This window comes from Dromaius novaehollandiae, chromosome 10 (genome assembly GCF_036370855.1).
Source record: "Dromaius novaehollandiae isolate bDroNov1 chromosome 10, bDroNov1.hap1, whole genome shotgun sequence".
NCBI classification, from domain to species: Eukaryota; Metazoa; Chordata; class Aves; order Casuariiformes; family Dromaiidae; genus Dromaius; species Dromaius novaehollandiae.
This window is the reverse complement of record NC_088107.1, coordinates 1624050-1638221: the sequence shown is the minus strand read 5'-3', so window position 1 is coordinate 1638221 and position 14172 is coordinate 1624050. Positions and strand designations below refer to the sequence as shown.

General features: G+C 47.9%; 1 protein-coding gene and 1 long non-coding RNA gene across 13 annotated transcripts in view; one reads left to right on the top strand and one right to left on the bottom strand.

Annotated features, from left to right (window-relative positions):
- The window catches only part of GLCE (glucuronic acid epimerase), a 63115-nt gene extending 52945 nt beyond the window's left edge, over positions 1 to 10170 (top strand). For all 12 annotated transcript variants that reach the window (XM_064517833.1, XM_064517828.1, XM_064517829.1 and 9 more), the window contains 2 exons: positions 2634 to 2879; positions 6281 to 10170. In XM_064517833.1, coding sequence (XP_064373903.1) covers positions 2634 to 2879; positions 6281 to 7305 — 1271 coding nt within the window. In that variant the 3' untranslated portion in view covers positions 7306 to 10170. The remainder of the gene's footprint in view (positions 1 to 2633; positions 2880 to 6280) is intronic.
- The window catches only part of LOC135329414 (uncharacterized), a 5503-nt gene continuing 1200 nt past the window's right edge, over positions 9870 to 14172 (bottom strand). Inside the window, exon 2 of the long non-coding RNA XR_010390897.1 lies at positions 9870 to 14168. This is a non-coding gene — a long non-coding RNA (uncharacterized LOC135329414). The remainder of the gene's footprint in view (positions 14169 to 14172) is intronic.

The following is a 14172-nucleotide window of genomic DNA, read 5'->3' as shown; positions in this document are numbered from 1 at the left end:
CCTTGTTTTTCAAAAGCTCCACCACAGTATGTTTTCCAGCACTTTTTATTAATGCTTCAGAATTAACTTCCTTGTAAGATGTCTGTCTTGGTGACGTGAGGTCTGTCAGAGAAGGGAACCGGAGTCCTTAAACTCGTGGCTCTCCCAAAGGCGCAAATACCTCTTCCTGACCACAGACCACCAAATGCGAGTGTTGTCTTGCTCAGGGCTGGATCCACTGGTTTCCTGCGAGGAGCTGAGCACGTGGTTTGTTTGTTATTGCCAGAGTCATTGCTGATCAAATATGATTTGAGAATATCTGAAATAGCTATGGGTGCCTGTTCTGTTGTTATCAGTTAGGGTTTTTTTGTTTTTTTTTTGTTTTTGTTTTTTTTTTTTTTTTTGCAGGGGGGGAGAGGGGTTTGGACCTAGGTCTTGAAGCACTACCAGTTTTTGTATTAAATGTGGAAGATATGTGGAGTGTCCCTTGCAACTGGACTCTTTGCAATACTTGTGACATTCTTGAGCAAAAGCCCCACGTTCATTATGAAATGATTCAGAATCAGAATACTTTCTGCAGTCTCTTGGCTTGCAAAATGTGTAAGCTGCTGCCTGGTATGTACTGCATTTAACTGCTGTGTACTTAAGCCTCAAGAAACAAGTGAGTTGAACACTTGATAACTTCGTTACTTATCTGTAAACTGGCTCTTTTGCAACAATTGATTTAGGAGCTGTCATTGCAAAATGTGATGCCAGAGCCTGGGTATTGCACAGGCAATAGAATTATTGGCCATCTCGTAAACGGGGCTGAGAAGTGAGATGGTTGTCTCAGAAAGTTTGACTCCTACCTTGCATCATTGCAGTCCTAGAGATTCTCATTTTGTAACATGATGAAAAACCTCATGTTATATTTTCACCTCTCTTTCTGCAAGGTTAATGTGTTGTGTTATGTCTTACGACCTGGAGAACTTAATCTTGTCATCTTGTATACGTTTCGAGTAAAGCTCTTAAAGCAAATTTCTTTTTTGCATTTTTCAGTCCCAGTGTTTAACTGCATATGCATAGCATTAATGAGAGAGCTGGCTTCCAGGAGCCCAGATAATACATGATACTTAAATATTTCACATGATGGTTTTCTCTTCAGAAAACTATCACATCTCCATCAGTAATATTTATTAGTAACATGAAGCACAGAAATATGTATGAAAACTTATCTTTTCACATTTAGTTTAATCTTTTCATTACACCAGGTTTCAGGCAAAATTGGTTTCTGAGCTTGATATTGCCAGGGAAATGGTGCAAACGCCAACTTGTTTATTTTCATGTTCATTTTTCTTTCCTTAGGCAAAGGTTTACAGTACAAAATATCCTTGGTTTCCTGCAAGAGGGTCATGATGATATATTTTCACTTTGGATTCACACTTAGAGGTTGGGAATTTGTTCCAAATAAAATCTAGGACATGGAGAGAATCCTATTTTTATCCATATCTTAAGTGTTGTGTGTTTGCTCATTTTCTGAGGTATACGTAGGAAGAATTCTCTTCCGTATTGTTTGTATTCCTTTCGCACGCAGCCATTGATGCAATATGTGTTTTGCTAGGTTTTTAATTACAAACTGAGGTTGTACCTGCTGGGAGATCTTGAGAGGAGGGCAGGAGCCTGCTGGAACTTGGGAAGATTTTCTTTGGGTGCATCTTTCCTATTTACCAGAGTGAGAGTTGGAAGCTTTATGTTGAGTGTGGCTATGTGACATTATCTGAGCTCATACTACGGGTTTTGCATGTGAAATGCATCAGGCTACAGAGAACACTGTGACCTTTCTAGTTTGAATCCTGTGCAAGAATGGAGCTCCAGAGGCTGCTTTTGGTGCGTGCAGTCTTCAAATACCCCTAAGCCTAAAAGCAGAGTAGGAAGGTGTGCTTCCCTTGGGGGCTAGTAGCTTCTGGGACCGGGATTCATCTGCAGAGGGTTAATCCCAGGGACGCACAGCCTCGAGCAGCAGCTCCGCGGACCCGTGAGCTGTGGGTGGAGGAGTCGGTGCGCGTTGTGCCGCGTTGGGGCAGCGCCTGGCTCGTCCGCGCGGGCATCGTGTCAGCGTGCGCTTGTCCTGCTCTTAGGGAGCCAGGGCAATCGGAGCAGATTTGCGGATGCTGGGTAGATTGCTGCTTTAGCATCAAATAACTCTAGCCAAAATCTAGTAATAACATATACACTTAATTTGCAAAGATTTATGTGGCGTTAAGGGGATTGCGTTAGCTGTAACATCACTTGGAGATTTAGTGGTCTCCAGGGTAAGGGGGAAAAATCTATCAAGGCATTTAAAATGTATTTGAAAATAAGTATGATGCTTCAGCAAACAATTGAACGGGTATGGATGGAAGACCATGATAAGGACTTCTCTGCCGTTCACATCTGCTCAGTTTTGGCTAGTCAGAGATCTTAGAGTAAATGGGAGCAATTCTCACTTTGAACAGGAGTTTCTTTGAGTTTGACTAATGGTGAAGCCTACATAAATGCAGTTTGTCAGAGGTAAAGCAGAGATTGGGGTATGGAGGAGGAGGAGAGTGCAGGGCTGCAAATGCTATATATATATGTTTATTTTTTAAAGTGTTCTGATAAAATGCTCTTTTTTTTTCCTCCTCCCTCTCTTGTAGGTGTACCGTTATCCACACAGTGGGGACCTCAAGGCTATTTCTACCCCATCCAGATTGCACAGTATGGGTTAAGTCACTACAGTAAAAACTTGACAGAGAAACCACCTCACATAGAGGTGTATGAAACAGCTGAAGACAAGGACAAAACCAGCAGGTCCGTGGACTGGACTGTACCAAAAGGCTGTTCTGTTGCAACAGTGTATGATAAATCCAAGTTCACTAGTGTTAAACAGTTTGTTGCTCCAGGTGGGTTATTGTAAATACATAGCTGCTAAGCCATTTTTGTTAATTTGTACACATGGTACCAGGGGAGCTTTAACTTTCTGGGATTAATGTGTGTTTGTTTATCCTGCGTGACTTCTCATCCTTGAAATCTCACCTGAGAATGTCACCTCGTTGCTGTCCTTCCGAAGTTTTTCTTTTCTTCTGTTTCCTCTCACTTGCTGTGTTTTTAAAACATTACTATGTGAATGGAAAAGGCAGATGTATGTAGAGATGTGAATGGAAAAGGCAGATGTATGTAGAGATGTGTGGAGGACAGTGCAGTTCAACAGAGAAGCTACAGTAGCATTTCCTGAGCCTTTTAGAGTCTATCTCAAAACAGAAGCAAGAAAAAATTAACCAGTTCTGAAATCTGGGAAATACCGCTGATGTGGTATAAGCCTGTGTCGACAACTGATATATAAGCGCCATTTTCAGCCTTGAGCAAATGTACGGCTGTCAGGTTGGACCCCCAATCTCTCTTTATTGGGAGGAAGCTATTTTTTCAAACCATGTTGGTCTCAGTTTTGGTTAACCCAAGTTGCCTTAAACATGGAGCAGCTTAAAGACGGAGCAACTGCAAATGTACTACTGCAGATCGAGAGCTACCTCTCGTATCCCTTCACTTGTGGAGATGTTAGCTTCGCTTTCTTGCTGTCTCCAGAATTTACCATATTCTGTTTCATACTTACCAGAGGTTTATTTTGAGAAATTCATTATTTCATGCAAGAGTTTCCTTTGTGCTAGGACAGGCTCATTAATAAGGACATAATGTATTTTTGCTCAATCAATACCCATTAGAATTAATGAGTCCATTACTTAAAAAGACAATGAAGTAATTTTCAGTTGGCACCTTAGGCCTGGGTATCTAGGGAAAAAATTGTTGAACACGCTTGTGTCTTTGCAGTAGATAAATACAGGGAGAGGAAAGGCTAAAAGACCTGTTATGTATTCTCTCCTCATCCTTTATTGATGGCAGAGTAATCTTCGGAGCTTGAAGGCCGCAGCATGCATCCACTCATCTTAGATGGCCTTAAGTAATGGATTTATAGGTGCTCAAGGCAGGGCAAGCAACAGGCAGCCTTTAGTTTTCTTCTGGTTCTTAGAGCTTTTTCTCTAATATAATTCACTTTGTTATCATATAAGCATTTATTTACAAGAAAGTGTAAAACTTATTTGACAGGAGTTTTGAGCATGGTTTCGTAATTAGACTTTTCACAGAAGTGAGTGTTGTGCAGCAGAGCACTGCTGCTTCTCCAGAAGCAGATAGTCATCTCCAAAACTCAAAGGAGTCAAAGCTTTTCCTTTAAAAGATTCGAAGATGTGATATTCAGTCAAAATAATAGGTGCAGTAGAATAGACTTTTACAATGCAAAATGTGGAAATGGTCTTGATGCAGAATGTAATAGATTAGTATGGGAGTTGGGGAAAAGCCTCTGCTTTTTGGGGAAAGCTGACCATAACTCATTTGTTGCACATAGAAATATTTATGGGATTTTTCACACATCAAGAAATAGCAGCAAGGAAACAATTGCACAGGAGAATTTTATGCTATGAAAAGCCGTTAATTTAAAATGACTATCTTTAAATGTTTATCATCCCTCTGTGCCTTCAAAGCTACAGGATTTGCACACAGCCTTACAAACTAATTAGCCCTTTGATCTTCTAGTATAGGGCTTTTTGGGGAGGAGTTGATTTTACATTTTAAAGTCTAGCCTGAGAGAGAACACTGGATTTCATTATGTGGTATTGCCTAGGAGCTTTATTTATTTATTTATTTTTAATTAAACAGACTGAGTTTTGCCCACAGAGAAGTTAATAAATACTTCAACATGTTAGTCTTTATGTGTTCTTCCCCCTTTGCCCCCGCCATTAAACTAATCAGTGAGCTGTTTTTCCAGAACTGTCAGGCTGGGAAATAAAAAGTACTAGATTTAAATATTAGTCCCAGGGGTTTTCTAAATACTTGTTTCTTAGCACTCCTAGCTCTTTTGCGTCAAGTGCAGCTTTATTTAGAAGTGCGACTGCTAAAGTGGCACTGTGTTGTTGTTTTCGGTCAAGTGAAATTTTCAGTTTGGAACAAAAGGGTGACGGTGGTTTTCTATTGTGGACTACAGAACAAGAAAACCACGCAGGTTCCCCTCGCGCGCATCACCAGCGGTAACGTGGGTCCGGGCAGGCCTCCAGTTAGGTCTGCAAAATACCCCGCGTTGTGCCTTTGCACCGTTACGATAGCGCGCTGCCGCTCGTTGGGCAATGAAGCTGGTAGAATAACACCAGACAAGGAGCAGCCTGGGGGCTCGGTGAAATTCCAGCTCGAGTTGCCTAGCAATTCTGTGATAAGTGTGGTCAAAGCACCGAGTTTGTTCTCTGCACCCACTTGTCCTTCTATGGAAAGCTCAGGTGAAATGTGAAGATGTTCTCCTGACCGTGTTTCCCAAGATTATAGCCTACCCAAGCTAGCCCTATTTATCACCAAAAATAATGATATGTGATATTTTTATTTGACATTTGGTAGTTTTATAGCTAAACAGTGTATTGAAGGGGGGTAGCTGGCGTTGAACTGTAGAATCCTTTGGCTGGAGGGGACTTCTGGAGGGTGAGTGCCACCTCCCCCCAGGGCAGGCCCAGCTTCGGCGCTGGCTGCTCGGGGCCTTGCTCAGCTGAGTTTTGAGCATCTCCAAGGCTGGAGATACCCTTACTGCGAATTTTTCCCCCCCAGTGTCTGACTGGGGTTTTCATTCTTGCAGCTCATGTGCTGTGCCCCGTCCCATCCCTGTGCACCTGCAAGGAGATCCTGGCTCTGCCCGCTCATCCGAGGGGACAGCTGAGGACAGCAGCGAGATCCGCCGTTAGTCTTCTCTGGGCTGGACACACTCGGTGCTCTCAGCCTGTCTGGTTCCTCTTGCTGTGATTAGCTTAGTGCTTCCAAAGACGTCCAAAGCTCATGGTGATGAGCCATTTGCCCTCTTTTGCATCTTGGTCCCTTTGTCTCATGCCAGCTTTCCTTTCCCTCAAATTCCTCTGGTGCCTGTTGCGCTCTGTTGTGTGTTAGCAGAAGTTTCTGCTAAGTGCTTCATCAGACGCCTGGTGTTTCCTCTCCCGAGGCAAGCGCGGCAACATGTCCGTGTAAGACGGAAAAGGATTCTTCTGGTGCCCCAAGAGTTGACTTTCACTCGCTGATTTGGTTTTATGGTTAGATAATATATAATAGCATATGGAAAAAAGAGAATGTTTGAATTTTTGACTGGCTAACCTAGAAGTAATTGGATTTTGTGTGGTGACACGGTTACCTCTGGAAGTTACACTCCATATCTTGAACATTTAAAAAAAAAAACCGAGTGCTTTACCACTTAACAAGGTGTTTTTGTTTGTTTGTTTTCCAGAAAATACTGAAGGGGTATCTCTGCAGCTTGGGAACAGTAGAGATTTTATTATTTCTTTTGATCTCAAATTCATAACAAATGGGAGCATTTCTGTGGTTCTCGAGACGACAGAGAAAAACCAGCTCTTCACAGTACACTATGTCTCCAACACTCAGCTGATAGCTTTTAAGGACAGAGACGTCTACTATGGCATTGGGCCTAGGACTAGTTGGAGTACGGTCACGAGAGACCTGGTGACTGACCTGCGAAAGGGTGTTGGTCTCTCCAACACAAAAGCTGTAAAGCAGACAAAAATAATGCCCAAGAAAGTGGTGAGGCTGGTGGCGAAGGGGAAGGGCTTCATCGACAACGTCACTATCTCGGCCACCGCTCACATGGCAGCCTTTTTTGCTGCGAGCAGTTGGCTGGTGAGGAACCAGGACGAGAAGGGGGGCTGGCCCATCATGGTGACGCGGAAGCTGGGGGAAGGCTTTAAATCCCTGGACCCGGGCTGGTATTCTGCCATGGCACAAGGGCAGGCCATCTCCACGCTCGTCAGGGCTTACCTGCTGACCAAGGACCACGTGTTCCTCAACTCAGCTTTACGGGCAACGGCACCTTACAAGCTCCCGTCGGAGCAGCACGGGGTCAAGGCGGTGTTCATGAGCAGGCACGACTGGTACGAGGAGTACCCCACCTCTCCCAGCTCCTTCGTTCTCAATGGCTTCATGTACTCTTTAATCGGGCTCTACGACCTGAAGGAGACGGCGGGGGAGAAGCTGGGGAAGGAGGCAAGGCTCCTCTACGAGCGGGGCATGGAGTCGCTGAAGGCCATGCTCCCCCTCTACGACACCGGCTCAGGAACCATCTACGACCTGCGGCACTTCATGCTCGGCACCGCTCCCAACCTGGCCCGCTGGGACTATCACACCACCCACATAAACCAGCTCCAGCTGCTCAGCACCATAGACGAGTCCCCCGTTTTCAAAGAGTTCGTCAAGAGGTGGAAGAGCTACCTAAGAGGCGGCAGGGCAAAGCACAACTAGAGCTTACAACCAAAACCCTTGTTTCTGCTGTCTGCGGGAAGGATCGGGCTCCTTAGAGCTAAGCAAAGGTACATTTTAAAAGGTTGCATACTAAATTTTTATGGACTGTTTCAATGAAGTGATCCTTAAAACTGATCTCCTGAAACAATTGCATTCCAGAGCGAAAATATTTGGGTCTGCTGGGTGGGATTTGGAGCAGGGTCCCGTCCAAGGACCGAACACAAGCTGGTATCTTCCCCTTTCCCCCTGCCCCTAGTGTGTTCCACGGCAAAATCAGCCGCACGAAGCAAAACCCATTTGTGCTCCCGAGTCTGGGGAAATTTTTATTTTTCCTTTTTGCAGGAAAATATTTTCAGAAGCCATATAGGTCTTTCAAGTCCGGCACTTGCCTGAAAAGTTAGTATGTGGCCTCTTTTAAAATGGAGTTACGTGTGTATATGTTGGGAACAGCGTAACAAATCATGTGGTGTAATGCAGTAAATGTGTATTTACTTGTAGCCTGGATAGTGGACAGTGTATCTTTTTAAAGGTGTTTCTTTTTATATGGATTCTTTTCTCGAGGTGAAAAATACGCAATTTTTTTAATTCTATATATTGAGATACTTAAACTGTATGTTTTCTTTAAAGCTGTGTAAGCGGAAACCACATAGTCAGCGTGGAGGCTTCTCGGTCACGTTAGGTAAGCACAACGCCGCGAGGCTCGCCGGCTGCACAGAGCCTGCAAACGGGCCGCCTGTCCCGTCCCGTCCCGTCCCGTCCGGGCAGCCAAATTCCCGGTCACGGGTGAGGTTTGCTAGTGTCACCGCCCGCCCCGTAGCTGCGGTCCCCCGGTGTGGGGCCCCTGTTCCGTACTGTATTTTCCACCCCATCGGAGGAGTGTCTGCAAGCATTGGCGACGTCGTTCTCTGAGGGACTCGTATTAAATCCCGAAGGTGACACGGAGCTGAGGCTGAGTCGCGCGCAGAAAATGTCATTTGAGTTAATTAATGTTTTCCTATGGCGGTTTTCATTTTTAACCCGCTTTACGAATATCAAGCATTTTAAAAATTAAAATGACCCCATAGGGCTTCCTAGCTCCACTTATATCATAATATTAAGTTTTGCCTCTGACTGAAGTCCAACGCATCGCTTAAGGGTTGTTATCCCCAGGACACCGGTCTCCTCGGCGTGTTTTGCCTCCGCGGTTCTGGCGGGCGAGCGAGGGTATCTGTGCAATAACCGAACACCTCCGGCCCCGGACGCTTGCACGGGGCGGGTGTGACGTGAAGGGAGTCGCCGGGTTTCTTCCTCATGTCTCCAAGTCCTTTCCACCAAGCATTAGTCTGCCTTTTCAACGTGTAGGTTCCTGGTTGATCCAGAAAAATAAAACCAATCAATTGTGTCGCTAGACCAATCTTGCTTAATCTGGTAGCGCAGGGAATACTGGGTGATCAGCTCTGTTCATGCATGCCGAGGTTTGTTCTCCGAGTCCTGGACTCTACAGCTGCAAACGTTTACCAACGTGAGAAGGACATGTATGAGCTTTTTTTCTTTTTTTCTTTTTTTTCCCACTGATCCTAGTACATGTTGTATGTTCTAGGTGTGGCTTAAGCTTAAGATGTTCATACTGAGGACAGAGTCCGTTCAAACCACAGAAAAGCTGGGCACATGGACAGTGCACATCTTGATTTTCTTTTTTTTAACTGCATTTTTTTTTATTTCTCACAGATATATGAAACAGCTTTGTAATTACTTGATCTTTGCAAACACATGGTATGATCGTATCAATTCATATGAAAAGTGAATGCCACAGGAGAAATTTCAATACCAAAGTTAGCAGAGATGAATTTTTTCACGCACACACACACACGTACGCACACACACACACGCGCACACACATGCTTCCTTCACAAATAACTGGTCCTTATTGCAAACAAACATCTTTCTCCTGCATGTTTCCTCCATCTTTTGCCCACTTTTGATTCAGCAAACATTTCGGTATTGCTCTAGAGACAGTATCAGTGCCTTAATGAGGCCACAGTTTCCTCTTGTTTTAAGGACAGCTTAAAGGTGACGGTGCTCTTCCAGCCTTTCATTAGGATCAGCCCAGTAGCTGGTGGGTAGCTTGGTTCAGAAGCAGAGGTTGGCAACGCCAGCGGAGAACATCATGTCGGACCATCTTATCCTTAATATCCTGATTGCATTTTTGTTGACCTTTGCACATGCATAAATTAAACCAACCCACCATCAGAGGCTGTGGAAATGAATTAGTGTGGGGGTTTTCTCCTGTTGTGTTTTTTTTAATAGAATTGTGCCGTGGAAGAGGATTTTGGACATTGGTGCCCATAACTTCATTGAATTCACTCATCTTTTATTCCTTTGCTTTTCAGTCTTCAAATCGACAAAGATCTTAGCGACTAAGATCCGTGTAATCTTTCCATGAGGCTTTTACTGTACATATAGCATTCATTGGAACCGTAGCGCGCATGGGTATATGCAAACCAGTGACACACAAGCACAACTGTAGAAGTGTGGCAGTGCTGTTTTCCTTGGCCATTGTGCAAGACATTCACTCAAAGCTGCTATTTTCATTCACCGTGTAATTGTACTTTATTTTTTCTACATTTTTACATGTGGGATATACACCATGTGTTAAATATGCAATAAATTGTTTACAGGATGCCCTTGTGAAGGGTAGTCCTTTGTAAAGCTGTACAGACTTTGCAGTTTAAGCACAATGTGCACGTTAGTTTTATATACAGCAAGACATGACTTTTTGCAGAGGGAAAGGTTCTACTATGTTTATATACAAAGTAAATGGATCAACATTTGTGCTTAATGTAAAGCTGCTTTATAAAATTGTAAAATAAATTTTTTTTATCTTAAGACCGGTGTGGGGTGTTTTCATTACACTGGTTGATAGCATCTCGCCTACATGTGGCTGCAGATAAGTACAAGCTGGCTGGGACGACTCTTAATGGTTTTTGAGATACCTCCTTTTAGAGAATTCTAGAAGGTTGTTGCTGCAAAATAAGATGAAAAAATGGTATTTCTATAAGTGTTATGAGTTTGGTGATTTGGGGTATCTTATGTCTGCCTTTTCATGGATGTATATTCTCTGTCTTCTCCAGTAGAGTTCATGCAGTGTGTTGCCAATGTGAGTCATTTCTGCAAAATCTATCTAATTTTGGGTCTATACAGTTTTTGTAATGATCTTAGCTAGTCACTAGACAAATATCCTGCCACAGGAGATGGTCGGTTGAGACCGTAGGGATCTCTGCAGGAAGGGCGTTAGTCGCTTCACTCCTGTTTTCAGCTGAGAACGCGCAGGTCCTGCTCTCTATCCAAATTCAACAAAAATGGGGGGAGGCCACCTCGGTGTGCCCATTCCGGGGCTGGAGTGATGCTTCCCACCTTGGCAGGTAAGTGCAGTTAAATTGGAGATCCTTTCCTGGTCCGTGGAAAGGTGGTGCCTCCTCAGCTGTAGACGTGACCCGCACAGAGCATGTCACTGCGCGGTGCCTCGAGTCCCTTGGTGCGGCTGAGGTGTGCAGGAGACATCCCACCGCTGGGCAGAGCTTCCAGGGCTTTCTCTTTGGATGAAAATATTGATTTTCATTACTTAGCAGTTTGTTAAAAATGTATGAATTGAAAATAGAAGTGGATTTAAATATGTTGTCTTGGTGATGAATTTGAATGTTTGCTGCTCAGTTTGTGGTGAAAGGAGATACATTTACCATCTGCCTAGGATGATTGATAACTCCCATGTACGCCCTACGCTTCCTGAATGCTAAAGAGCTGCTTCTATAATTTACTAATCTTCTTCCAAAAATGGAAGGCGCTATTTAAATGCCAAGTGCTCAGCATTTTAGTGTATTTAAACAAGGTTGAGTTTTGCTATGGTGAAGTGCAAATGCGAAAAGCATCCTGGCGCTCACAATCTTGAATCTTTAGGACAGTAAATATTTTAATAGCTCATCTTGTTGAATTTGTATCTCCAAGCAACCTGCTGAATAGCCCTCGTCCAGCCTCCGGAGGGCTGCGGTGAGAGGAGACGTTGCTCCCTCCGGTGCCCTCCGCCGCTCTGCTCCCGGTCCTGCTCCGCCGGCGCAAACGCCATCCTAGAGGCTTCTCCCTGTCTGTAAGCTTGGCCTGACTGCCTTGCTGCGCTTAAACGCTGGCACTGCCCTAAGGCCCTCCCTTCTGCGTGGATTCATCATGCTTTAGTGGCTTTCTGTCACCCTGTCGAGGTGTGACTGGCTGCCTCCTTTCTGCATCCCCCCGGGAAGCACAAAGTGGAGGCGGGCAGGTTCCCCGGCCGCGGACCGCGTGGACCGCTGTGCAAACGGGCCGACTCTGCCCCGCGCCGGGCGCTCGGGCCCCACCGGGGCTGGGAGCTGGCGCACGGCCACGGCGCTTCCTCCCACGACCCAAGTCCCGCGGCCGCCGGAGCTGCCAACGCAAAAGCAGATGCCTGTTTGTAAGTAAATCTCGGCAAAAGCATTTGGGGTGTGAAAAGAGGCTTTGAGGATGCTCGGAAACGGGCTCGTTGTGCGCGCGGGGCTTCCTCGGGCACCGGTGCCCGGGTGCGCGGTGGCCTCACTGTCCCCAGCAGTGCCCGGGCAGCAGCACCGTGCTTGCGCGGCCGTCCCGCATCCCCTGGCCCCCGGGCAGTGACATCGGGAGTCAGCGGCTCCCTCCACGTCGCTGGGAATTTGGATTTTAATTAACAGCACTGTTGCATGCTCAGCGTATCGCGGCACACGCCGGGCTGCATGGGAAGGTGACGTACCTCTGGAGATCTTTGCAAATAGGAAACTGGAAACGCGTTGAGGGCCTGTCCGCAGCACTGGGAGGGCCAGATCCGGGAGCGGGAGAAAAGTGGCCCTTGCGGGGAGCTCTGGGGAGCCGCAGCTCCCACGGGGGAGCGGGAGCCCCGTGGGGCGGCTGCGGAGCACGCGCTGTGCCGTGGGGCGGCTGTGAGATCGGGGCTGCTGCGGGTCCCAGCGGGGCTTTTCGGGAGGGCTGGCTGCTCACTCCGGTAGAAAAACGTGTCCCAAAATGCAGACGTGTTTGGAGAGACCTGCAAAGCAGAAGCCACATGGTACTGCAGCACGATGGGGCTGCTGTGACCCCCTGCTCCCACGGCGCAAGCCGGGGGCTAGTGCAAGGGGGAGGGTGCAGGAAAGCAAGTGCTTTTCTTTCCTCTGAATTAACACAGCGTTTCCCATTCTCCCCAGCCCTCTCCAGTTTGCAGGCACTGCAGGAGCGGGGGCTGTTGCATCCCTTCAAGCATCTCCGCAGCCGGGCGGGCGGAGGGTTTCCAAGCCCCTGCAGCCCCCCCGGTGCCTGAGCTGCACCACGGGGCTCCCCGGCCTCCCCGCTGCCTCCGGCGCCGGGGCTCGAACCCACGTCTGCCCGGTGCCCTGCAACGTGCCGCGTCAGCCAGCGGCACCGCGGGGCCTTCGCAGCCCTTCGCCCGCAGGGAGCATCTCAAAGGCTTTGCTGCTGCGAAGCCCCCTCCCGCAGTGGGGGGCTCAGCCTCCCCCGTTAACTCGATCCTTAGGAGGCTTTCTTCCAAAATTCCTGCATTATCCAAGCACTAGCGGGGCTTGGCTGGATCTTATCGAACGCCCTGCTATTCCATAGTATCTTTTCGTTTTCCCTGGGCCTTGTTTGAGCACTCAAAGGTCGGCAGCAGCAGCTGGTGGTAAACTGCCGCTTTCCGCTGCTCGGGGACCTCGGGCTCGGCTGCCGCGTGCTTAACCGAGAGATGAGCTGCTTAGAGCGAATTAAATATTAATGCTCTGTATTGGTCTCTTTAGTGCATTAAACCTTATTTATGTAGTGCAAATGGGGAGCCAGCTGGGCCTCGGCACCTCGCGGGAGCATCGCACGCGTGGGCAGGCGAGAGAGCAGCCGAAGCGCTGCCGAAGGAGCGGGGAGAGGGAGCGGGAGGCGAAAGCGGTGCCTAGCTCCCCAGTGCCAGGCTTGTGCATTCCCCTGCAGCACTGTGCATGCGTTCCCTTGCAGCGTCGGGGTCGTGCATGTCCCTGCAGCAATGCCTGTGCGTTCCCCTGCGGTGCCGGGGTCGTGCCCGCGGGACAGTGGCACACGGGGCCCCGTTTGCATCTGCTGCGGGTGGACGTGGCTTGCGGGCAGCGTCTTCCCCGGCACCACTCCTGCAGCGGCCCTGGGGACGGCTTCTCGCCGCCACCCGCGTCCGTCCCACGGCTTTTCCAGAGCCGATTCCCCCCCTGCCTGCAGCCTCCTCCCGGGAAGCGGGGAGAAGCCGCACGGCCAGCAGCGGCTCGTGATCGCGGCTGCGTCCCCTCACCTGTAGCTCCTCCATAAATCCAACAGCAGTACCTGCACTGGTGCATTCCTCGGTCTGACGTGCCCCGTAAGCAGAACTTGTCGCCCATTCATTTTGTGATTAAAAATATTAATTAAGGCAGGCTGGAGCCAGAAACCCATTGCAGGGGCTGTGCGGCGCTATGCCCACTCCCAAGGCTCTGTCCCCAAATTTCGCTGCGTTTTCAGTCTCTGTCTCCACATGGCAAATACTCACACGTGCAAAAGTCGAAGCAGGGCCGCGGGAGCTGCCGGCGCGGGGAAGTGCCTCCCTCCCACGGGAGCCGTGACCTGCTCCGCGGCTGCCGCAGCCTGCGATTGCCGTGGCCTGGGGCTCGCTGTGGGTGCTGGCGTTTAAGCACCCCGGCCTGGCTTTAGCTCGAGCCGACAGGAGTTTGTAGACCAGTCTAAATTTGGCGTTAGGCTGAGCCCCGGCATCTCCCGTCTGAGTCATTTTTTGACGACAGCTGTTTGTCCACAGCTCGGCAAAGACGCTCCCTGTCCGGGGATCCCTGTGTGCTCTTGCTGTCCTGG